This window comes from Macaca fascicularis, chromosome 4 (assembly GCF_037993035.2).
Source record: "Macaca fascicularis isolate 582-1 chromosome 4, T2T-MFA8v1.1".
NCBI classification, from domain to species: Eukaryota; Metazoa; Chordata; class Mammalia; order Primates; family Cercopithecidae; genus Macaca; species Macaca fascicularis.
In genome coordinates, this window is record NC_088378.1 from 1,311,234 (window position 1) to 1,335,418 (window position 24,185).

At 40.6% G+C, this 24,185-nt stretch overlaps 3 protein-coding genes across 22 annotated transcripts in view; 2 read left to right on the top strand and 1 right to left on the bottom strand.

The window, feature by feature from the left end:
• Nucleotides 1-968: 968 nt before the first annotated feature.
• On the top strand, nucleotides 969-20,927 carry PHF10 (PHD finger protein 10). Of its 3 annotated transcripts, none has more exons than XM_045391767.3 (12): nucleotides 969-1,128; nucleotides 3,916-4,022; nucleotides 6,088-6,218; nucleotides 7,122-7,205; nucleotides 8,752-8,885; nucleotides 8,984-9,133; nucleotides 9,968-10,077; nucleotides 12,217-12,370; nucleotides 14,408-14,563; nucleotides 19,064-19,172; nucleotides 19,462-19,650; nucleotides 20,734-20,927. In XM_045391767.3, exons 1-12 carry the CDS (start codon nucleotides 1,042-1,044, stop codon nucleotides 20,817-20,819), a joined length of 1,497 nt encoding a protein of 498 aa, XP_045247702.2. In that variant the 5' UTR covers nucleotides 969-1,041; the 3' UTR covers nucleotides 20,820-20,927. The 3 variants fall into 3 exon arrangements, with proteins under 3 accessions (XP_045247702.2, XP_045247703.2, XP_073892837.1); XM_045391768.3 differs by having other exon boundaries at nucleotides 7,128-7,205; XM_074036736.1 differs by lacking the exon at nucleotides 3,916-4,022.
• On the bottom strand, nucleotides 19,940-22,829 carry C4H6orf120 (chromosome 4 C6orf120 homolog). 2 transcript variants are annotated; one of them, XM_015448387.3, is made up of 2 exons: nucleotides 22,655-22,713; nucleotides 19,940-22,443 (listed from the first exon to the last, which is right to left on the bottom strand). In XM_015448387.3, exon 2 carries the CDS (start codon nucleotides 22,401-22,403, stop codon nucleotides 21,828-21,830), a length of 576 nt encoding a protein of 191 aa, XP_015303873.2. In that variant the 5' UTR covers nucleotides 22,404-22,443; nucleotides 22,655-22,713; the 3' UTR covers nucleotides 19,940-21,827. The 2 variants fall into 2 exon arrangements, with proteins under 2 accessions (XP_015303873.2, XP_045247707.1); XM_045391772.2 differs by having other exon boundaries at nucleotides 19,940-22,829.
• Nucleotides 22,786-24,185, top strand: part of WDR27 (WD repeat domain 27) — a 275,520-nt gene continuing 274,120 nt past the window's right edge. For 16 of the 17 annotated variants that reach the window (XM_074036703.1, XM_074036702.1, XM_074036704.1 and 13 more), the window contains exon 1: nucleotides 22,786-23,301. The gene's annotated coding sequence lies outside the window, so the exon portion shown is untranslated. The remainder of the gene's footprint in view (nucleotides 23,302-24,185) is intronic. The other variant, XM_074036709.1, reaches the window with a different exon arrangement.

Consider the following 24,185-nt stretch of genomic DNA (forward strand, 5'->3'; position numbering starts at 1 on the left):
GGGCCAAATCTCAGCGACTTCTTCCCGCCGTGCCTCCCGCACGCTCCGGCGCGGGCGTCGACAGCCCGCGGGGACAGCTTTGGATGCTCGGGGAAGCGCGGCCCTGGCAGGTGGCTCCGCGGCTCTCTCGGAGCGTCGCCAGCGAGAGGGGCGGTCCGAGAACAAAGGCGGGCGAGGAGCGACGACTGCGAGCGCACGGAGGCGGAGGCCGCGCAGTCTCCGCGCGGCTGCTCCGAGCAGGGCGACCCCCGGCAGGGAGGGGGTGGGGCGGGGACCCCCGGAGGGGCGGGGCGGGGCAGGGCAGGGCGGGCGCCACCGGGAGAGAGGAAGGGAGCGAGGGTGACGCGTGGAGGGGCCGGGCCGGGGGCCGCGGGGAGGGGGCGGCTGCGAGCGCGCCAAGTGGCGACGAGCCGGGCCGGGGCGGGCCGGAGGGCGGGCGGGAGGTGGGGCGCGCCGCGGGCTGGGGGGAGCCGCGGTCGAGTACAGCGCCGGGCCGTGGGGAGTCAGGCGGCGGCGGGGCTGAGGCGGCCGCGGGGCTGAGGGGAGCAGGGGGGCTGAGGCGGCTGTGGGGTTGAGGGGAGCGGCGGGGCTGAGGCGGCGGTGGCGCTGAGGCGAGCGAGCGGCGGGGCTGAAGGGAGCCGCGGCGGCGCTGTGGGGGGGGCAGCGGCGCTTAGGCCATCGGCGGAGCTGTGGGGGGCGGCGGTGCTGAGGCGGCGGCCGCGGCCGGGCGGGTTGGGCTGACGAGAGAAGCGCCGCCGCCGCCTGGCCTCCTCCATTCCGGCCCGCAGCCCCGCGCCCTTCCAGCCTCTGGCGCCCTCCCGCGCGGGCAGCGCGCTGGCGGCGGCCATGGCGGTGGCGGCGGCGCTGGCGGGCCGCGGGGCGCGCGGCGGCAGGGGCCGGCCCCCGGGCGGGCGGGCGGAGGGGGCGGGGCCGGGGCGGCGGGGGGCCCGCGCGGCGGCGGCGGCGGCGGCGGCAGCGGCGGCGGCGGCCGGGACGAGGCGGAGGCGACGGCGTCGGCGGCGGCGCGGGGCGCTCGGGCTGATGGCGGCGGCGGCCGGGCCCGGGGCTGCGCTGTCCCCGCGGCCGTGCGACAGCGACCCAGCTACCCCCGGAGCGCAGTCCCCGAAGGTGAGGAAGCGGCCGGTGCGACCCGACCCTGACCCCGTCCGGGGCCCGTGTGCCGGGGCCTCGGCCCAGTCCCACCGGCGGCCGCCTAGCGTCTCGGGGGCGTGGGCCCCAGGCCGGGCTCCGCGCCTGAAACCGGGGGTGGTCGGCCAGGCGGGGCCCCGAGGGGAGCCCGCGGCCTCTAGCGAGCAACAAGTGCGGGCGGGCGGGCGGGCGGGCGGGGGACGCGGCGCGGCTTCCCCGAAGTTGGCGGCCGGCCCCGCTTGACAAGCTTGTCCCCAAAACGCCTGTTCCGGGGCTAGCCGCGGAACGGAACGCGTCCGGGGCCGAAAGAGTTGGCCTCGGAGGGGCCTGCAGAAGCGCGCTAGTTCGCTCAGTCTTCATTCCGCGCATAGTTTGCTGAAGTGTTTGAAAGCTTACTGCAAAAAACCGAGTGGCGAACGATATGGAAAATCAACACACTCAGTTTGTGAACTTAGTGTAATAACTAAGTAAATACGCAAGCGTCCGGATGTTTTCGGCGGAAGTCTTTTTTTTTTTAAACTTTTTACTGCTTGAGGAGGTGAAAAATTGGTGTTTGTGGAGAAAATGGAGATGAGCAGTAGAGTGTCACGCATCAAAACGTTTTGGTTCCAAAGTTAGGCTAGCAGTTTGTGACAGAAGGTTGGAAGGGAGGAATGATGTTTTAAAAGCCTCGAAACTTGAAATTGGGTTGAAATTAGAAGGCGGCGGGAACTGAAATGCTTCAGAGCCAGCCAGCCTTCGTACGGTGTGCGGTGTGCGGTGTGCGCGTTGGCAGGGGAAGCCATCCTGTGGCAGCCTAGCGGGGCTGCGCCTGCCCGGGAGCTTTTCCCGTTGCGCACGTCTGTCGTGCCGTAAGAGAAAGACTTGTTTTGAAGGTTCCTCAAAGGCCCTCGCCAATGGAAGTAACTAGATTGTAAGACTCTGAATGCACAGCCTTGCACTTCCAGTGTTTGACGTCTGGCCCGGCACCTGGAGGGCACTGAGCTAGTGCCCACTGAGTGCATTCTTGACCCCTGAGCCTTAAGAAGGACGTGATGCATAGAAATTCATCTGATCCGTAGGTGGAAACCACCTATAACTCTGGAAGGCACATCTCTGATTTAGTACATTTGGGAGTCTTTGAAAACATGGGCCTGTGTATCAGTATTGCGATTACACGGAAATTCTTACCTTATTCCGTCGTGTATTGGGAACAATATTGCTGTTACTACCTCTCTCTAGAAAAAGGCTCTCTGCCCAGATGCTCACTTTGTATAATAATGCCTTTGCCTAGAATTTGTACTAGTAATTTAAAACACTTTTTGAAATTGTAGTCTCAGCTTTTTTGAGCACTTTGCATTTTTAACTATTTTTGTATATTTTTGAGTGTCTCAATTTTTTAGCTAAAGGGAAATATACTTAAGTTTAAGGACATAAAAATCCTTAAAATGCTCACAAATAAAATAGAAAAAAAATACTGGAATGTTTAAAATGAGTTATGTTAAAAGTATTGAATATGAAATGTTGCAGTTGTGATACTTATGCAAATTTTCAGAGAGTAGATTTAGACTGTGCAGAGCTCTTTAATGAAATGCTAATTTTATAAGGACTGAAAAAGATTATATATTTTACTATTTGGAAAGGAACCAGTAAATTCCTAGGAGCTAGGGACATTTGAGACTTTATTATCATAATCATCATTTTAACTAGTATTTGTCAGATAATTCGCTAGTCCTTGTTCTAAGTACTTTTAATATAGTAGCTCATTTAATCATTGAATTAGCCATGTAATAGGGGCTCTGTTATAATCTCAAATTTTCAGATAAGGAGATGCTTACAGAGAGTAACTTACTCAGCTAGTAAGGGACGGTGCCCAGTGAGAACCTAGGCCGTCCAGCTCTGGCATGCCTGGCCACTATACCATATTGCCACTTTATATTCTTTTGTAGGATTCCTTTCATTTTAATATGTAGCAAGAACACCATGATATTTAGCAAAATTGGATTAGCGTTAAAAGCTATATTACATTTTAAAAATTATGATTTTTTTAGACCTTAAGCTTTGGCTGATAAGTAAATAAATCAATTTCCTAACATCTGATACATTTTCTGAGTGCAGTGTTTGAATTTATAACCTTCATGTTCTTGCCACATAATGTATTACATTAAAAATATATAAGCCTCTTCCTTAAAAAAAAAAAATTCCCCTCCCCCTCTCAAGGTTCTTTTTTTGAAGTGTGTGTTGCTATATTATAGATTGATGACCCTTACTAGGGTATATTTTTGCTAACCTTTAGCAATGTAAGAGGAAGAGTGAATAGTTAGAATTGTTTTCAGTCTTGTATGTCCCCTTTTCATGGGGACATAAATGCCTAGTCAATTAAAATAGTCCTATGAACCGACTCCAAGTTGAACTGGGAACTGTAAATGATCCATACATTTTTTCCCCCCTGGGCTTGGGTAGGAGAGTTTGCTTTAATCCTAGAGTGATGCAGCAGTTTTATGTGTTTATGAAGAGCAGAAAGCATTTTAACCTCAGTTGGCAAGAAAGCAAAAGCAGATTTACATTTACGGGTTAATTGAAAATACTCTTATTTTGATTGGATTGAAGATCAGTTTTAAATTTTATTCCAGGTCTTGCTTATGCCAAACTCTTGGTCCCTTTTAATTATAATATGAAGTTAATGCTTGTATGACTACATGTCCTTAGACAGTCTTTCACTTATTGAGACTTATTGTTCTTTTATTCTTTCTCTAATTATTATTTTTGAATCTTTTAAATGTATAGGATGATAATGAAGATAATTCAAATGATGGGACCCAGCCATCCAAAAGGAGGCGAATGGGCTCAGGAGATAGTTCTAGGAGTTGTGAAACTTCAAGTCAAGATCTTGGGTACTGTCATTTTACCGGTTATTAATATTTTTTGTGATGTTTCTCTTTGCCTTAACATCCTCTCCCCTTTCCCCCAGCTCTGGCAAAGGCAATTATTAAAAATTGTAGAATATTTTTTCCTATTCTATAATGTGCCACCAAAGTTGGTCTTGTTACTAAGTGTAATTAAAAAACAATTTTATGATAGTAAAATACATACATACATAAAATTGGTCATTTGAACAATTTTTAAGTGTGAAATTCATTGGCATCAGTTACATTCACAGTGTTGTACAGCCATTACCACCATAAATTTACAAAACTTTTTCACTACCCCAAACTTTATAACCATTAAGCAATAACTTCCATTTCTCCCTCTACCTAGCCCCTTGCAACCATCATTCTACTTTCTATTTTCATGAATACGACTACTTAGTTACTTCATATAAGTGGAACCATAAAATATTTGTCCTTTTGTGGCTGGCCTATTTCTCTTAGAACTTTGAGTATCTTCAAGGTTCATCCTTGTAGCATATGTCAGACTTTTGTTCTGTTTTTAAGGCTGAATACTCCGTTTTATGTATATACTGCATTTTGTTGATCCATTCAGATGTTGTTGGGCATTTGGGTTTCCACCTTCTGGCCAAGGTAAATAATGCTGCTGTGAGCATTGGTGTTCAGAGTTTGTGTTTTCAGTTTTTTTTGATGCTTATCTAGGAATAGAGTAGATGGATTGTATGGTAATCCTATGTTTAATTTTTTGAGAAGCTGCCAAACTGTTTTCCGTAGGGGCTGCACCAATTTACATTCCTACCAGCAATTCACAGTTTCCAATTTCTTCATATTTCTCACCAATTTGTTATTTTTCATTTTTTTTTAATAATAGTTATCCTAAAGGGTGTGGAGTGATATTTTATTGTGATTTTTGGTTTGCATTTTCATAATATCTAGTGATATTGAACGTCTTTTCATCTGCTTCTTGGCCATTGTATAGCTTCTTTGGAGACATGTCTATTCAAGTTCTTTGTCCATTTTGTGTTTGTTTTTTTTGTTGTTGTTGTAGGAGTTTTTAAAATATATTTTATGTATTAATACCTTATCAAAAACATGATTTACACATATTTTCTCCTATGGGTTGTCTTTTGACTGCCTTGATAGTGTCTGTGCGCAAAATTTTTAATTGTAATGAAGCCCAAATTTTTCATCTATTTTTTCTTTTGTTGCTTGTGCTTTTGGTGTCATATGTAATGCCAAATCCAAGGTTGTGAAAGATTTCTATGTTTTCTTCTAAGAGTTTTCTAGTTAGCTCTTATATTTAGGTTGTTGATCCATTTTGAGATAAAGGTCCAATTTTATGCTTTTGCATGTGGATACCCAGTTTCCCAGCACCATTTTTGAGAACACCGTTCTTTTTGCAGGTTACTTTTAAAATAGATGGATGCATAACATAGTGTCACTTTCCTGTGTCTGATTTAGAGGTTGAATTGGCCCAGATCCTGAAATCTGTGCTCTGTTACTCAGGATGGAGATTGACTATGATACCCTGGCACCTTCAAACTAGGTCTATTCTTTGCTTCTGGGTTTGTGGAGTATCTGAGAACAAACAGTTATGGTTTATGATATGATGCACTGAGATACAGGTTTTTAAGAGTTCTGTTTTCTCAGCTATTTATGACTCACTGAACATTAGACAAGAGACAGAAGTTGATTATTCCTTGGGTGGATGAAATACTGGCTATGCATTTTAAGCCCAAGAGAAAGAATTCAGAGCTGGTATCATCATCACCTTGCTTTGCCCTCATAGGTCCCTTAAACTAAAAATGCCTTCATTCTTAGCAATTGTGATTCTAGATTTTTTCTAGTGTATAAAAGATGTTATTTTCAATGTACCTTTTTGACTTGGTAGACCACATAATTATTTCTATTCCTTGTACCTGTTTTGTAATTTTCTTTGATACACAGGAAGTCAAGTCATAGGAGGCAAATAATTTAAATACTTAAAATAGTTTTCAAAATATCCTCAATAAAAGTGATTAAAAATTAATGAAAGCCACATTTAATGCATAATATATATTTCTGTACTTAGCTTTAGTTACTATCCAGCAGAAAATTTGATAGAGTACAAATGGCCACCGGATGAAACAGGAGAATACTATATGCTTCAAGAACAAGTCAGTGAATATTTGGGTGTGACCTCCTTTAAAAGGAAATATCCAGGTACTAGTTTATATAATAGATTAATTTATAATTGATAGTAATTCTTTATGATACACTGTCAGCTTCTGAATTTTTCTGTAGATTATAATGTATTTTATATTCTTGTGCTTACTGTTTTTCTTTTCTTTTTTTTTTTTTTTTTTAAGACTAAGGGTCTCATTCTGTCACCCAGACTAGAGTGCAGTGGTGCGATTATAGCTGAATGCAGCCTTGCACTCCTGGGCTAGCTGTCCCCCTGCCTCAGCCTTCCAAGTGTCTGGGACTACAGGTGTGCACCACTACGTGTGGCAAATTTTTTTAATTTTTATTTTTTTAGAGATGCGAAGTCTTGCTATGTTGCCCTGTGTGGTCTCAAACTTGTGACTTCAAGCTGTCCTGCCTCAGCCTCCTGAATTGCTAGGATTACAGGTGTCAGCCACCACGCCTGGCTGTTTTTCATTTACTACTATCATTCAGCATCTCTCTTTGTTATTGATAGTTTCTGTGGCTCATAAACTGATTTAAAAGCAAAACGGGAAAGGTGAATTTCCTGGGGAAAATTTTAGAACAAATCATTTTATAGTCAAGTTTGGGATTTTTACCATTGTCCCTTGATCTAAGGAATAGAGTTAGCTATATGAGCCATATCTGAATTTGAGAAAGGCTATTCCTCATGAACTAGTTTAGTATAGTTATGTATATGATCTTCTTACTTTGGATTATTCTATTTTCTATTTTATTCTAACTTTTGTATCTTGCTGAGTTTTATTTCTTGAATTTGTAATATTTTTTGTTGCCCCTTTAATAATATTTGGAATATGTAATATGAATATTTTAAAAAATCAAGCTTTTTAAGCTTTTAAAAGGTTTACAAATGCATAAGGTTTTGCTGTTTTTAATAGTCTTTTGATCTTTTTTTTGGAGATTTAGAGCGACGAGATTTGTCTCACAAGGAGAAACTCTACCTGAGAGAACTAAATGTCATTACTGAAACTCAGTGCACTCTAGGTAAGAATAGCTTTTAATGTGAATTTTTCAAGCTGAACATTTATGAGATGATATTGGATAAGTATGTTCTTTCCTAAAATATTTTACAAAATTAGTAAAATAAATTGAACTATTTAAATGCTACATTATTTACTTCATTTTTTATTATTGTTAAAATGCACAGGAGATTAAAGCTTGAACGTTCACACATGTGATTCCTGACTTATGGTTCAGCTTCATGATGGTGTGAAAGTAATGCATATTCAGTAGAAACCATACTTCAAGTGTCTATACAACCATTCTTCTTTTCATTTCAGTATAATATGTAACAAATCACATGACATATTCAACACTTTATATTAAAATTTGTGTTAGATGATTTTGCCCAGCTGTAGGCTAATGTAAGTCTTCTGAGCAGGTTTAAGGTAGGCTAGGGTAAGCAAAGATGTGTGGTAGGTTAGGTGTATTAAATGCTTTTTCTTTTTAGGATAGTTTCAACTTAGGATGGGTTTATCATATGTAACCCCATTGCAAGTCAAGGATCAACCTCTATTCTATAACAGAGTATAATTGTCTAATTTTTTTTGACACAGAGTCTTGCTCTGTTCCCCAGGTTGGAGTGCAGTGGCGCGATCTCAGCTCACCGCAACCTCCATCTCCCGGGTTCAAGGAATTCTCCTCCCTCAGCCTACCTAGTAGCTGGGACTACAGGCGCACGCCATCACACCCGGCTAATTTTTGTATTTTTATTAGAGACAAGGTTTCACCACATTGGCCAGGCTGGTCTTGAACTCCTGACCTTACGATCCACCCGCCTTGGTCTCCCAAAGTGCTGGGATTACAGGCATGAGCCACCACGCCCAGCCCTTGTCTAATAATTTTTACAGAGTTTTCAGAGTGTTTGTATTTTGTGTGCAAAGCTTGTACAATTTTCTTTTTTAAGTCGTAGGTTCTTTGCTGAGTGCATGGTGTGTGTCTGTAGTCCCAGCTACTTGGGAGACTGAGGGAGGAGGATCACTGGAACACAGGAGTTTGGGGTTGTAGTGTGCTGTGATCATGTCTGTGAATAGCCACTGCACTCCAGCTGGGCAAGATGATGAGATCACATCTCTAAAATGCAAAAAGGCAAATTTTGTTCAGTTGTTAGTTCTGTATAATTATGTCCGTGCTTTATTTGTAATCTTTCTTTCACAAACATTTTAATGCAACGAATTTTTTTCTTTTATTCATCCAGTATTCTGTAGTACTTGTTAATAGTGCATTTCATTATTTAACAGTTGTTTCTAACTAAAGGGATATATGTTCAAAGCACAAAAAATCTTAAAAATAAAATTGTTTGATTGAAAAATTGATATATTTGCCTTTTGCAAGATAATCTTTTAATTGCTTGAGTTTATATTATTAATATTAAGTTTAATTATTTTCCAATGTACTAAGATATTTTGCTTTGGCTATTTGAAAACCATTAAAATGTGGAGCGGTTTGAAGAAGTAAATTTTGAAGAGTGCTTTTGTTCACTTATCCTTAAAAGAGCTTCTTTATTTTTTTATTTTTTGGTCTAAAATAGGTTTAACAGCATTGCGCAGTGATGAAGTGATTGATTTAATGATAAAAGAATATCCAGCCAAACATGCTGAGTATTCTGTTATTCTACAAGAAAAAGAACGTCAACGAATTACAGACCATTATAAAGAGTATTCTGTAAGTAATTGAGGTGACTGGCATTTTTTATTTGGGTTGGGGAGAATGACATTTTATAAAGTTGTATGTGACTTCCAACTGTATATTTTTTTTTCCAGCAAATGCAACAACAGAATACTCAGAAAGTTGAAGCCAGTAAAGTGCCTGAGTATATTAAGAAAGCTGCCAAAAAGGCAGCTGAATTTAATAGCAACTTAAACCGGGAACGCATGGAAGAAAGAAGAGCTTATTTTGACTTGCAGACACATGTAGGATAACTTAAATTTAGTACCCCTGAACTTAGTTTATTACTTGTTATTGCAGAGTGCCGATTACCCCCTTTATCATTATTTTTTGTACCACCTTTTTTTTTTTTTTTTTTTTTTTTGGCGGAGTCTCACTCTGTAGCCCAGGCTGGAGTTCAGTGGCGTGATCTTGACTTGCTGCAACCTCCACCTCCTGGGTTCAGGCGATGTTCCTGCCTCAGCCTCCCCAGTAGCTGGCATTACAGGCGCCTGCCACCACACCCAGCTAATTTTTTGTATTTTTAGTAGAGATGGGGTTTTACCATGTTGGCCATGTGTTTTTTTCCTCCTCGGAAGTTGAGATACTAGTTTTAATGCTGTGCTTAATAATACTCAATTTACATTTTTTTGTGAGATGTCTTTTGCTTTATGGTTGATAGTTCTACTAAATGAGACTAATAATTGCTACATATCATACTTGCTATGTGTCCCAAGAGTTTTTAAAAGAGATTTGCATGTTAATTCTCACAGTAACCATGTGAGGTTGGAACTAGGATTACTTCCATTTCATAAAGAAATTGAGCTACAGAGAGGTCGTATAAGCTACCTAGATCACTCTGCTGTTAAGTAGCGAGCAAGAGATCCATTGCCATTCCTCAGGAGAATAGGCCTCTGAAACGATAATATATAGAATTGAAAGCACCAACTGTCCTCTTAGGTTATAGCTCCCAATATCTCTTAAAATTCTAGCTTTTCTAGGGAGAAGTGGGCGTGCAGTGGAGAGCATGTGGGGACTCTTCCTAAAACCTTGATTCTTAGCATGGAATCAGTTTTGTGTTTCTCTTTATGTTAACATAGGTTATCCAGGTGCCTCAAGGGAAGTACAAAGTTTTGCCAACAGAGCGAACAAAGGTCAGTTCTTACCCAGTGGCTCTCATCCCCGGACAGTTCCAGGAATATTATAAAAGGTATTTAGTAGTTTTAGTTACACTTGGTATTGGCTATTGGTAAGGGGTTTCAGAGCCTTTTGTACTTGCCTCCTAACAATTATGGGGTCTATAGATATCACCATAAGATACTATATAGGATTTGTGTTGCTGTTCTTCTCTGGTTCTGTGGTAAACAACACCCTGTAGTCGGAATTTGAATATATGCTGATGAAATCTGGATGCCTCTGTCTCTGCCTATTTTGTTTGGGTTTGTCAGAGACAGATGCTGGGAGTTCTATAGCACCTCACTGCTCAGGGTATGTTCTGTGGTCCAGAGCACTATTATTGCTCAGAAGCTTGTTGGAAATGCAGAATCTCAGGCCCAATTCTAGACCTGTGACTCAAAGTCTGCATTTTAACAGATGTCTGTATAATTCACGTGCAGGTTAGAGTTTGAGAAACACTGACTTTTACTGCAGAGAAGATGAGAGAAGGAGCAGAGGGGCAGGCACGGGCACCTAGGTGCCTCAGCCACATTGCTGACCTGGCCTGGCTGCTGCTCCAATCTGGCCCCTAAATGCTACTTATCTCCTATTCCCAAACTGAATGTAACTGAAAAAAAACAGGGCTAACAGATTTTTTTTTTTTGAGACAGAGTCTCACTCTGTTGCCAGGCTAGAGTGCAGTAGCGCGATCTTGGCTCACTGCAACCTCTGCCTCTTGTGTTCAAGCGATTCTCCTGCCTCAGCCCCCCGAATAGCTCGGACTACAGGCACATGCCACCACGCCCAGCTAATTATTTGTATTTTTGGTAGAGGTGGAGTTTCACCATGTTGGCCAGGATGGTCTCGATCTCTTGACTTTGTGATCCGCCTACCTCGGCCTCCCAAAGTACTGGGATTAAAGGCCTGAGCCACTGCACCCAGCCCATTTTGTTTTAAAGTCTCAGCTTTTACTTCAACCTTAAGCCTTACTCTGGAACCGTATGTTTTTCATAATAGACTATTTTTTTAGAGAATAGAATTTAAAGTATAGTATCATAACTCACACCATTTGAAAGTCACATCTTGGGCAGAAATTTTTTAAATTAAAAAGGTTTTTTAATTCAAATTTAAATCATGGGCAGCAGTTTTTTTAAAAGTTTTTCTTCAATTTTTTTTTTTTTTTTGAGATGGAGTCTCATGCTGTCACCCAGGCTGGAGTTCAGTGGCACGATCTCGGCTCACTGCAACCTCCACCTCCCGGGTTCAAGTGATTCTCCTGCTTCAACCGCCCAAGTAGCTGGGATTATAGGTACTTACCACCTCGCCCGGCTAATTTTTTGTATTTTTAGTAGAGACAGATTTTCACTCTGTTGGCCAGCTGGTCTCGAACTCCTGACCTCTGGTGATCTGCCCACCTTGACCTCCCGCAGTGCTGAGATTACAGGCGTGAGCCACTGCACTCGGCCTTAAATTTTTAAAAATTTTACTCTGGTGTCAGCAAATTATTAAAAGTCATATGCAAGTATACCAACTCCTTTGCTTTTTGGTGTGTTGTCTTAGTTGGAGAAGTCCTGATCCAGGGTCGCTTCCTGAATGAGGACTACTGAGGGTGAGAATGGAGGTGGCACAAAGCATTGCTGTCTGACCTAGGGGAAGAGATTGCCAATCTAGTTTCAGAAAAAATAGTTGATTAGATTTTTTAGAATACATGCTTCCCAAATTTGTTTACAATAATTTGTTACTAAAAATTTTGCTTTCTATATTAATATTAAGTAATATCATGTACCATGCACTGGTGTATGAGGTAGATGCTATTATTAGGCCTGTTTTACAAGTGGAGTGATAGCACAGAGAAGTAGCAAAGACCTGGAACAGTGGTGGACGTGGATGTGAGCTGGCAGTCAGACTTGGGGCTACTGACATTTTATTTACTGTTTTGTTTTTTTGGGTTGAGGGCAAAGAGGAGAGGCGCATTATCTTTTAGAATCAAATGCATATTTTACATAAGTCTAGTGAAAAGATGTTCAGGCTTTTTATTAACCCTACTTGATGACAAAAATTAAAAATTAATACTCTATTTTTCGGAAGTCTTTGGAGTTACTCAAGAAGTTTAAGGCTCTCTTCATAGGTCAACGATGAGTCTATTTATATTTAATAATAAAGGGAAACCAAAAATAAACGCTCTGAACTTCAGGTACTCACCAGATGAGCTGCGGTATCTGCCATTAAACACAGCCCTATATGAGCCCCCTCTGGATCCTGAGCTCCCTGCTCTAGACAGTGACGGTGATTCAGATGATGGCGAAGATGGTCGAGGTGACGAGAAACGGAAAAATAAAGGCACTTCGGTGAGAACATTTCTCTCTAGTGGGAAGCGTTTCCTTTCTCTTTGAATTTTTGCTAATTGCTTTCCTGGAATGTTACATTGAACTTCTGTCATCACCCTCTCTTTGAAAAAGGATGGTTGCATGTAATTTCCAGAAGGTATTCATCAAGAAAAGTTATTTATAGTATGTTTTGATAAAAAACAAGCCGTGTGTGGCCTTTGGTAAGATTTATACTTAAAATCGCCCCTTTGTAGTTACCATGAGCGATTTAGGCAAGGATATTGGAAAATTAGCTTACAGTCATTTATTCAACTTGTTGTCTCTTTAGCTTAAAATATTGAACAAAACAGAATTTGATCTCTTGACACAGAAATGTAGTTTTCTTAGTTTAGGGGAGTGCATTAACTTAGGTTTCTTTTGCTTAATCTTAGGCTTCCTATAGGAAAATATTGTGTTTAGTAATATGTTTTGCAATTTGTTGGGTTTTCCTGTATGACTCTTTTTTTGTAGCAAAATGCGCTTGCAAAACAATGGGCAGCTGGTGAATTCTGTGGATCTGAAGGAGAACAGAATCCCCTTGATGGTTTAGGGCTTTGATCACAGTGATGACATAGGGCTTTGAATTTCTTTAGCATTGTGTTTTAAGTAACTGGCTATTTCAGACTTTTCATTGAAGCCAATCTAAATGTGAGGTTGTGCTACCATTGAATGGACATTATTTCCTTGTCCCCAGCAGCTTCTAAAACATCTTTAATAATACATATTATGCAAAATAAGATGCTGTTCAAGTATTAAAGTGGTGATACAACTTTTCTCCTGTTATGTTGCTAAAAGGGGAGCTATGGCATGCAAAGGGGGATGAAGCTGACTTCCTTTCATACTGCTAGGAAAAGTGGAAACTAATCCAACATTATGGGAAAGCGTTTTGACAGTCTTACCAATTTAAGTTCCACAGAATTTGACCTCGCAAATCCACTAGTAGAATTTATCCTAAGGATTTAATCAGATGCTGAAAAAAATTTAATTAGAATAAAAAGGTCTGTTTGAGTGTTTACAGTATTTTTTATCCTGGAAGTTACAAATAAATTTTAATGCCCACAGTGGGTAATATTATATTACATTTATAGGATAGAAATGCAGTTCAAAGAATATTTAATGATTGTGAGAACATGCACATAATGCTTTTAAAAAAATACCAAAACACACACATGCATACATACGCAGTGTAATCCAGTTTTGTGTTTTAAAAAATGAGGGCACAATGAGGTTAGGGGGTATGTGTGAGTCTCGGTATCTTTATGTATATAAGTGGACACCCAGAAAAAAGATGAAGTGGATATATTCATGTTTCTAGTCAGTGTGTGTTTATCAGGGAGGCTCTAGATAATCTAATTTTTTCATTTATAATTTTCATAATTTATATGAAAGTTCTAATTAGAAAATTTAAAATTATAAAATGAAGAATTAAATCATTAGATATTGAGGTCTTAAACCTTGAGTATATGCAATCTTTCACATCCTGTTGTAGATAGTTGAGGGATTGGCTCTGCATGGTTTAACATTATGAAAACACAAATGTGTACTCGAAGGAATTTTTTTTTTTTTTTTTTTTTAACTGCAGCACTTCATTTTTCCTGAAGGACCTTCTTAATGACTTTTAGTACTCAGTGAAAATACCCACACTTATTTGTAACAATATATTTTTGTGTGAAACAAATATGTTCCCTTGTGACATGGAAAATGATGTTGAAGCTGTGTGCCGTATAATAGTAGCTGAAGCGGATAATTGCATTTTTGTGACTTAGGTCAGAAAACAAAGTTGATGAAGGCACTGATATGAATGCAATCAGTTTTATACCATATCATACTTAGAAGAAAGATGAATGATTTTTAACATAAGTTACTTTAGTCTCCACTGGAAAAAACTTTCTTACATTTAGAATGATCTTTTTATTTTTAAATTGATAAGGCTTTAAAACTTTTTTTGAGTATTTTCCATAGTTTTCAAAATCCAGACTCAATTCCAAAGAATCTTTGTTTTTGCCTTTTAAACTCCAGGACAGCTCCTCTGGCAATGTATCTGAAGGAGAAAGCGCTCCTGACAGCCAGGAGGACTCTTTCCAGGGAAGACAGAAATCAAAAGACAAAGCTGCCACTCCAAGAAAAGATGGTCCCAAACGTTCTGTACTGTCCAAGTCAGTTCCTGGGTACAAGGTAGAAGAAAAAAGCCCCTGACTCAGCTTCTTTACTGACCAGCCTCTCTCCCTGAAATGTTTTCACTTGACTTTCACGATTGTGGAGCTTCTGCCTGCTGTACTTCACTAGCTGTTCTTCTATGGTGTGCCCTCTGTCTGCTGCTTTCTTTTGTGCTTTATTTCCTTGGTGGCTTTTCTGTCACTTTTGGCTATGGTTTAGCTTCTGTTTTCTGTATATGTACAATTTATAAGTCTTTTTTTTTTCTTTGAAATAATAACCAGGCAAGTATGGGTTTTTAAAACATTATTTCATAGGCAGAAGTTTATGTTTTCTTTCCTTGGAGTAAAGATCATAATTATTTGGCATTTTAAATGCCCCAGCATTTAGTGTAGCTAAAGCTGCTGAGCTGAAGTATGAGTGGGTATACTGTTAGACTAAGTTGCATTTTTTAGTGCCTTTCATTAAGAAAGATCTGGGTTTAATCTAAGGATTACTTGATCCATATGCTAAATTTAGCTAACTCTGGGATAGAAAATAATAAAACCTGTTATTTACATTGTGTGATTTTTAGCATAACCTTGGTAAAGAGCCTATATGATTCTATGACAAGAATTAAAACATACTTGTTAACTTGTTGATCTGATTATCCTCAGAGTAAAGTTGTAGGTTGTCAGCAACTATTATTATATTTTGAACGTTTCCTCCCTCTGTCTGCCCCTCCCTTTTCTTTTGAAGAAAAGGTGAGGTGAGAGGTGCGTAGCCTTATTTGCATATAGGGATTTAAGAATATCATAAAAGGAAGAATTAGCTGTACAGTTTCATATTTGGGATGGTGGTAGTAAAATATACTACCTTTTGATTCTTTGGTCTGAAATGTATTAGAACATGCTTTTATTGCACTTATGAAGGTGTATTGAAGGAAAATTTTAGAGTAAGCTGATGAGGAAGTTTTGCCAAGTGAAATTGTTAAACACCTTGTATGTCAGAACTGTGATTGTGATAAATAATTCACAAGAACAGGCTGAAGTTAGTCACCTTTCCGTCAAACTAACTAGAACACGTTCTAACATGTTCATTTACCTTTCTTCAAGTAAAAAAAGTGACCTATTAGTGTATTTCATGTTTTATTAGAAAATGCTTTTATGTAAATAACTTAAATTTTTTTTTTTTTTGGTAGCCTGTAGCAAGCAAATTTTAAGCTTAATTGAGCAAGGGTTGGCTTCCAAGGGTGGCTGCAATAGGCTGCAGCTATGTGATTTTTGTACTTGTTTTTACATATAAAGCTTATCTAATTTCTTTAAATATATAAACTAATGCTTAATAACTGAAAGCAAGTGAGCTCCAAAGATGAAATTTCAGAAACAGTGTACATGAATGAGTGTGTTCTACTGGTCTGCTAAGAGCTTTAAATGGAAGTGGCCGCTCAAAGCACAGTGTCCTGTTAACTCTTGAGTGCTAAGTAAATCTTTCCAACAGTAAGCTTGATTGATCATGGGTTAAAAAGAGAGAATATTGAAATAGATGTTTTAATACAGGCTGGAAATGAACTATTTAACACTATCATTGATTTACTATACAAGAAATCATATAGATTAACTGAACCTAATAGTACTCAAGTAGGATATGCAAAATTTATATTTTACATAATCTGTGAACATTTTTAGTACCTAAAAATGTTTCAGGTATTTCAAAGATGGGAACAACCAGTATCTAGTCATACATTAATGTGAACAGGTTTATTAAAAGTTAACCTCTTTATAAAAAGTATTAATAAACCAAGATGTGCCTAAATATTAGGGTACTTCAAGCTAAAGGTCATGTTTTATATATATATTTATATATATATATAAAATATGAGATTCAAGAAAGTAATGTATCTGTCGGGTTGCTTAATAAGATTCACTAGTGCTTGCCCTTAATTCGTAGGACCGTATTGTTTAGGTTACATTAACCTGAAATTTAAAGCATAATTATTAGGATTCCAGCCTATAAATATATAATTAAAATCTATACTATATTATTGCTACCATGAAAGTCTTATCTTTGGCTGTTTTTCAAGTAGAAAAGTAAGTGTACTGTGAGCCTTTTATTTGAGATGCTGAGAGCTATTAGGATGAGTATTTCAATTTTCTTGTCAGTAGTGAAACTGATGATGTTGCAGTTATTTGAAGTAGAACTGATTGTCTCAACCAGACACACATGGGAGTGTGTTCCATTGGCCTTGGGGAGAGTGCTGCACATTAACCCCTCCCTCAACTGTGCAATCCACTGAGACTGGCTTCTCTAAGCCACGGTTGTTATCTGCTATGTGAAGTCCTGGATGCCAGCACTGTGGCTTCTTAGAGAGGGCAGATGCTTTGTATATTGAGCTGCAGCATTCATCACAGAAAATGCTACAAAGCTGTCTCTCTTCCCCTTCTCTCATGTTGCCCTGTTTTCCTCAAGATGAAGACTGTTGGGTAAGAAAAACTAAGTGATTTAACAAAGCATTATGATTTAAACTTAGAAATAAACCTAGAATTTTTTGGTGTCCCTTTATCATAGGTGTTTAATGTATATTTTAATGATTGTAGAACTTGAATTGCTCTAGAATGTGAATGACTACCCTTGTGTTTTATTCCTTTTGGCTTTTGTTTTGTAAAGAATCTCCTATGAGGAGTTCTGTTTTTAGAATTTAATATTGTTTGGTTACTTCCCTGACTTTAGTGAAAGATATTAGAGTATTTACTATGCCAGTATCTAACTTAAACTATGAGTATTAAATAAGTATATCTTTTACATTTAGTACAGGTACCATAACCAAAAGAGATTTCTTAGTTTTGATGGATTAAGAGATAGCATTCTGCTGTATATTATGGCAGGTACAGATATGATTACAAAACTGAACCAGAATTTGGATTATAGAAGTGCACTTCCTAGCTGTTTTTTATTTAGGTATAGGAACACACAATGAGAACCTTATGATTAGAATGTAGCAGTAACAACAGAGGGTAACTACACTGCAAGACTTAAATGGTTTGAGCATGTGACACTATCCTATTGTTGGGGGGAGCAGGGTATAAAAATATACATACAGGAAATTAGTTTAATAGTAAAGTTTTATATGTATGTTTAACTTCCATGATATTTATTATTTTGTAGAGACATTTGTGATTGTTTAGAGTTCTTGTTTTTATTATATTTATGTATAAGGTTGACTTTTTTTAAATAAATAAGCCAAAAATTCTTTTTGAATGCCTCTGTCATCTTTTGCAAAGAAAGATAATTTAAAAAGTACAAAACTTAAAATAATTAAGAACAAATTGTTTAGGTCTAACAGGTTATGAAGGTGGCAGTGAGACATTTCAAAGCTGGAATATGTACAAAGTTTGAGTTTTGTTTAGGTTCCTTTTTGGTTCAGTAAATTAGGAAAGGGATGCATTTGGCAGGGTGGGAATGAAGCAGAAATGAAACAATTCTAATTAAAATAATTATTTTCCCAGTTCATCTATGTGTGTGTGCGTGTGTGTGTGTACGTGTGTGTGTATGTATGTCCCCTTACCCCATTTCATTCTTGGCCCATGCTTGCTTTTACTTTTTTACCACTGTTATTTACTTATTCCTATAGCATGAGTGAACGTCATTTCATAACAGTCAAGGCCGTGACGTTCGGATGCCTTCCCTCCCCTGGTAATTTTAAGTGCAGTGAACCCTTTTTCCTTTGTCATTTCCATGGGTTACCAAATATGTCTAAAATTCAAACACTTTCACTGGACCATGCATGTTTTTAATCTGAAAGATGAGTAGTACTCAGAGGGTCTGTGTATTTTTTAAGTGACTACAGTTTTTTTTTGCTTGTCTGAAAACTTACTTTTCCCTTTTATAATTTTACGTTATTTTATAGTAAATGCTTCTAAGTATAGCTTCTTTTATTAGACATGCAAAGAGAATAATCACACAACTAAGTTTTCAACAAACATTTATGTACATGCCAATGTATGCATGAGACATCTTTCAATTAAAAATGTTTAAACTGATTTTTAAAAAAGTACCACTATACCAATGAAGATAAACTGATTTTTTAACTTATATTTTATAGATCTAGTTTTACAGTTTTGGAAAAGAGCAGTTTTTAAAATTAATACATAAGCTGTTTAAAATGGTCTTCTCTTTAGAGTAAGTCTCACATTAATGGTCATTTGCTACTTGGATTTTCTTGTCCAATTAATAGTGATATTTGGCATTGTATTTCGTCTTTCCTTCCATTCATTAAACAGATCTTACTGTGCATGTAGGGAGTATAGAATTCTACATTTAATCTTATGAGATCATGCTGTTTACAAAATTTTATGATGAAATTAATGCTTTCTTCAGTAAGCAATCTTACATTGCAGGCAGATTCCTGTCAAGTTTTGTCTTTCAAAATGGTCATTAGCAAGTTATCAAAAGTAAGAATAGGGCAATAAAGTAACAGAATTCCTTTTAAACCCATAGTAAGCTCTTCTGGCATGAATTTATAGCCCTCTTCTACCCTTCCAGCCAAAGGTCATTCCAAATGCTATATGTGGAATTTGTCTGAAGGGTAAGGAGTCCAACAAGAAAGGAAAGGCTGAATCACTTATACACTGCTCCCAATGTGAGAATAGTGGTAAGTATTGAAATGTCTTTTTAAAATTTTAACCACTGTATTTGTTGGTTCAAAAACTAGAATTTATAGTTTCAGGTAGATTTCAACCAGAGTCATCAAATAAATACACAGGGTAGATTGTGAGGCAGACACAGTCCATGTGTTTTCTTCTACATTGTATTTTCATTTCTCTTTGGTGATTTGACATTATAGCTATTCTCTGAAAGTCCTAAAGCAAACTAGCATTTTATGTGCCATATTAAGTTAAAAATTCTTATGTGAGATACTACTAATACTGGTTTTGATTTAGGCCATCCTTCTTGCCTGGATATGACAGTGGAGCTTGTTTCTATGATTAAGACCTACCCATGGCAGTGTATGGAATGTAAAACATGCATTATATGTGGACAACCCCACCATGAAGAAGAAATGATGTTCTGTGATGTGTGTGACAGAGGTTATCATACTTTTTGTGTGGGCCTTGGTGCTATTCCATCAGGTAAAGATTAAAAAAAGAACAAACTATCTTTGGGTGATAAGACTCTCCCAGCACTGCACTCCAAAAGGCTGCATAAACGTTATCATGACATGCAGAGCTTGTGGACTCCTATGTGCAAATATGACCAAAGCTATGATTATATGGGTCATGTCCACCAGCTTTTCATTCCCAGACAATTCCAACTAAAGGATAAATGAGAGGCCAGAATGCCCAGACTAAGTTTTGGAAGTACAGTTCTATATAATGAGCTGGTGTTTTTCTACTGAAATACTTAAGTAACAGCATCATCTTGTTTCAAAGCCTTTATTTTTATGTTATCTATTTAGAAACTTAACAAAATGACTACGTCTTTATACATTTCTATAGAAATCGATTACAGATTTCTGTAAATTGAGGCAGCATGACAATTCCAGGTAACTTTAGAACAGAGTTGAATAAATCACAGTAATTGGACTAAAACATTACACAGATAATTGTGTAATTTTAGAACTTACTTGCATAGTTAACACTGTATAATACTCTTATAAAATATATGCCTACAACGAAGTTTCCTGGGAATCATTAAGCAAGCAACATAATTATTTTTCTGTAGTAATTCAGATCAAGTATGTAGTACAATTTATCATTGTGCTGTTAGAAACTTAAAAGTTTTAAAGTGCTGTCAGCAGAGTACACCAGCACTTGAAAGAATGCTGTTAAGACACACAGCTGCCAGTGAGCAGGAGAGAAAAAGGCTTAAAAAAGCCAAATTCCAGAATGGGTTTTGAACTTTTGAAGTATGTATTGAACTTTAGAAGTATGATAGTGTTTGAATTTCAGGAAATACTGTACTTTTTTAAAGGTCTGTATCACTGTATGGCATTGCATCTCTCCCATCCCCCTTGACTTGCAATGAATTTTGCATGGCATTGATTACAAGTTTATATTTTTCTCCTTAAATTCAGGAACTCATAGTGCCCTTCTCACCACAAAATCCACAGAGGAATATCATTAGTGATAGCTAAGGAAGAAGAGTTTAGATGGGCTTAAAATTCAGTCCTGTAAAGATAATTTTTCATTCCATATTAACAATTTTTTTCCTAGGTCGCTGGATTTGTGACTGTTGTCAGCGGGCCCCCCCAACACCCAGGAAAGTGGGCAGAAGGGGGAAAAACAGCAAAGAGGGATAAAATAGTTTTTGACTCTAATACTGTGTATGCATTTAAGTGGAATATTTGGTGCCAATTTATTTACAACATTTTCATTTTTATGCCAATAAAAGATTTTTTTTTTGCAAATTATGAGCTTAAAATCTGCAGTTGATTTATTTCTGTTAAAAGCTACTCTTACCCTCCAAACTAATTCCAGGTAGAGAAATCATCTTCCCAAGTATTTTATAGTAACCCTGGCTCACTCCAAAAATTCAGTGGAAATGTTTAGCAACTTAAGATACTTAACTATTTCTCCATAGCCCCAAAAGTTAATTTTCATGAAACTTCCTAATCTACATTGTTTCTGGCCTACCATAGGTAGCATTAACAAAGTTATTTAATAACTAAAGAATTTTCATAGGTATGACAAATGGCCTAATAAGATTTGGTGCAGCTGGATTTAGAGTTGTCATTATTGGACTGGTACAGGAACACAGTTTGTAAATACCTGCCTGCCAGGAAATCACTTTTGTATAGAAAAGTACCATCCCTACTTGGGGTACAGGCACGAGGCTTTAGTCCAGGCTCAGGGAAGTGTACATAAATCATTTCCAACTTGATTTTAGTAACTCTTGAAAACGTACACCTTGAACTTCACTTAGAATCTCCAGAGTAAAATTACAAAGTATCAACCTTTGATCTGTGTCACAGCATGAAAGGTTGCTCTACTTTTTTTTATATATATATAAACCTAAGTTACTGCAATCATTTTTAGTCAACCTGCCTAATGAAAATGGAGTCTAAACACTTTATTGTGCACAGTCCTTTTACAGGAATTTTGATATTTAAAAGAAAATACTGTGCTTGCTGCTTTTCCTATTTTTGGGGGTAACTGAGGTAACAAAACTGTGTATGGCTTTATTTTTCCATCCCTTGACTAGAAAAAGGTAACTAGAACTTCAACCAAGTACAAGTACCAAGGTTCACAGCAAACTGCAATCAGCTTCACAGACGGAGGGTTTTATACCCCAGAGCGTGGTAAATGACTCAAAAGAGAATTTCAAGTACCAGTTTCAAAATGCTAATTAATATCGTCCAGAGAACAGATTCCTCCTCTTGCGAGGCGTCTTCCGGGGCACGAGCGTGCTTCTGGCCGGCATCTGCACCGTCGGCGGGGTAGGCGGCCTCGCCGAACGGGTGCTGCTCGACTGTGCCGTCGTAGTACACTTTCATCTCGAACTCGCTCTCCAGGTGGGATGGGTGTCCGTAGACGCCGATGCCCACTGGGCGCCGGAAGTGCGCGGGGATGGACACAGCGTCCGGTCCGCAGGTGGCCGACTGCAGCTCGTAGTCGTCGAAGCTGGGGTGCAGGCTGCTGGCCGAGACATACAGGTCCGCATCGCCCTTGAGGCTGCGCATCCTGAGGACTATCTTGCCCTCGTGGTTCAGCCGCAAGTAGCTGTAATTCCCGGCGCCTATCTGGCCTTGGACGACGTGCAGGAGCACCCACTCCTCGGGGACCTCCTCCTCGTCCGCGCAGCTCCCCGGGGACAGGATCTGCGAGGTCAGGAGCAGCAGCAGGGCCGTCGTCCAGGGCGCGGCCCTCCCGCGGGGAGCGGCCATGGCTGGCGGCTCAGCTCCGAGGTCTACAAGTGGGTCAGTGCTGCTGGGGACACGGGAGGCGCTCAGTACCGGAGCCCGTCCCCGTCGTCCGCCCGCGGGGCCACGGCGCGTCCAGGCGCCGGGTCTGTCGCTGGGACTGTCCCTTCCCACCCGCGTGAGGCCCCGGGGAGGAGGGGGTGGGCTAACCCCTCCCCCTAGCGCGGCGCCCACCAGGGGCAGGGGCAGGGCCGCTATGGCACTCTCGGACTCACCACCGCTCCCCACAAGGGGCCGAACCTTACGCATCCGGACCCGAGGCCGGAGCCTCGCCAGGGAGGCGGAAGTGACGCTAGGCCCGGAAGTGAGCAGGCCGGAAGCGAGGACTCGCCTGCTGCCGCGAGATAGTGAAAGGGGCGTGGGCGCTGGGGGCTGCCGGCTAGTAACCATAGCGGCGCGCGTGAGTCGGCGGGCTAGTAACCATAGCGGCGGGCGTGGGGCGGAGCGTCGCTCGCTAGTTCCCTGCGTGCCCTCTTGGGAGCTGGGTGCAGTGAGTCCTCCCCAGCGGGCTGCTCTCGGCGCGGAACCCGAGCTGCTGCTCTGGGACGTGTGCTTAGGGCGCGGGGCTGGAGCGCGGGGGCTGCGCGGGTGCTCGCGGCTCCGCTGAGGTCTCTATGAAAGGGGGCGATTTGAGGGTCCCGCCGTGACCGCTCCCAGCGGCGGAGACGCGCGCTCTGGACCAGAGCCGTTGCCAGCTGTCTGGTCACCCCAAGCCTCCTCCTGACGCCGTGCTGTTGCGAGGGTCTCCAGGGGAATTCGGGGCACAAATCGGGCCCGAGCGTCCAGGCTGTCGTGGCACGAAGGCGCAGGATCGGCGCTTTGAGAACTGAGCGCCTGTGGAGTTCGGAGGAAAAGGGCGCAGGTGGTTATTTTAATTAAAGCAGCTATGTATAAAGCGAACTCAGACCTCTTTAAAAGATTCAGTAGTTTAGGAACGAACCAGGGCTGTGGAAATGCCCGTCATCCCGCACCACCCATCGGTTCTGTGCTCCGAGGGTGGGAGCGTGGACTCTGAGGGCTCCCGAATTATGCCCCACTGGCCTTTCACCCTGCGTGGTAACTACCAGGCTAGGTTTTCCTAACTCGAGCCAAACAGCAAGTTTCTGGCTTGCTTAGTCACTAAAAGAAAAAAATTTCGATCTTTTCTAATCAGAAGGGAGTAATTTTCTCTTTCTAAAAATCCTGGGCAGAAGGAAATGCCCAGGATTTTATCAGTGGTACTCCTTGAGTAGTAGAGAGTTCATCTTTTTATGTATTTCTAAATTTTCTACAATTTACACACACTGTACCAGTAAAGGGGTATTAAGTCTACAGCTTCCAGTTTATCTGGAATTACTGCGTTGTGTTTACTGACTTAACTTTAAGACAATGGTTTCTTTAACAGTCACTTGCCACTGCTTTTTCCTGAAGTGCTTACCTAGTCTTAGGTGCACTAGAATCTCACTAAAATGATAAATTTAGTTTATTTTCCCTGACTTGTTCTGTGCACATGCGTACACGGATATCGCTGGGGATATCCTATAACATTGATTATCCCCTAGGGTTGGCACAGCAGGGAGAGGAGGTGGGGATAGTCCAATTCTGTGTGTTGGCTGCTAATGCTTATTCTTTGCAATAATTTACTGTAGGGCTGCAGGATGAGTAAGCCTGTGGTCAGTTTTCCACATTATTACAGGTTATTGCAGTTGAACTGTTTGTCACTGCCTAAGGTAAGTCTTGAGCTTTTACCCTCCTGAGTTTGTTTCT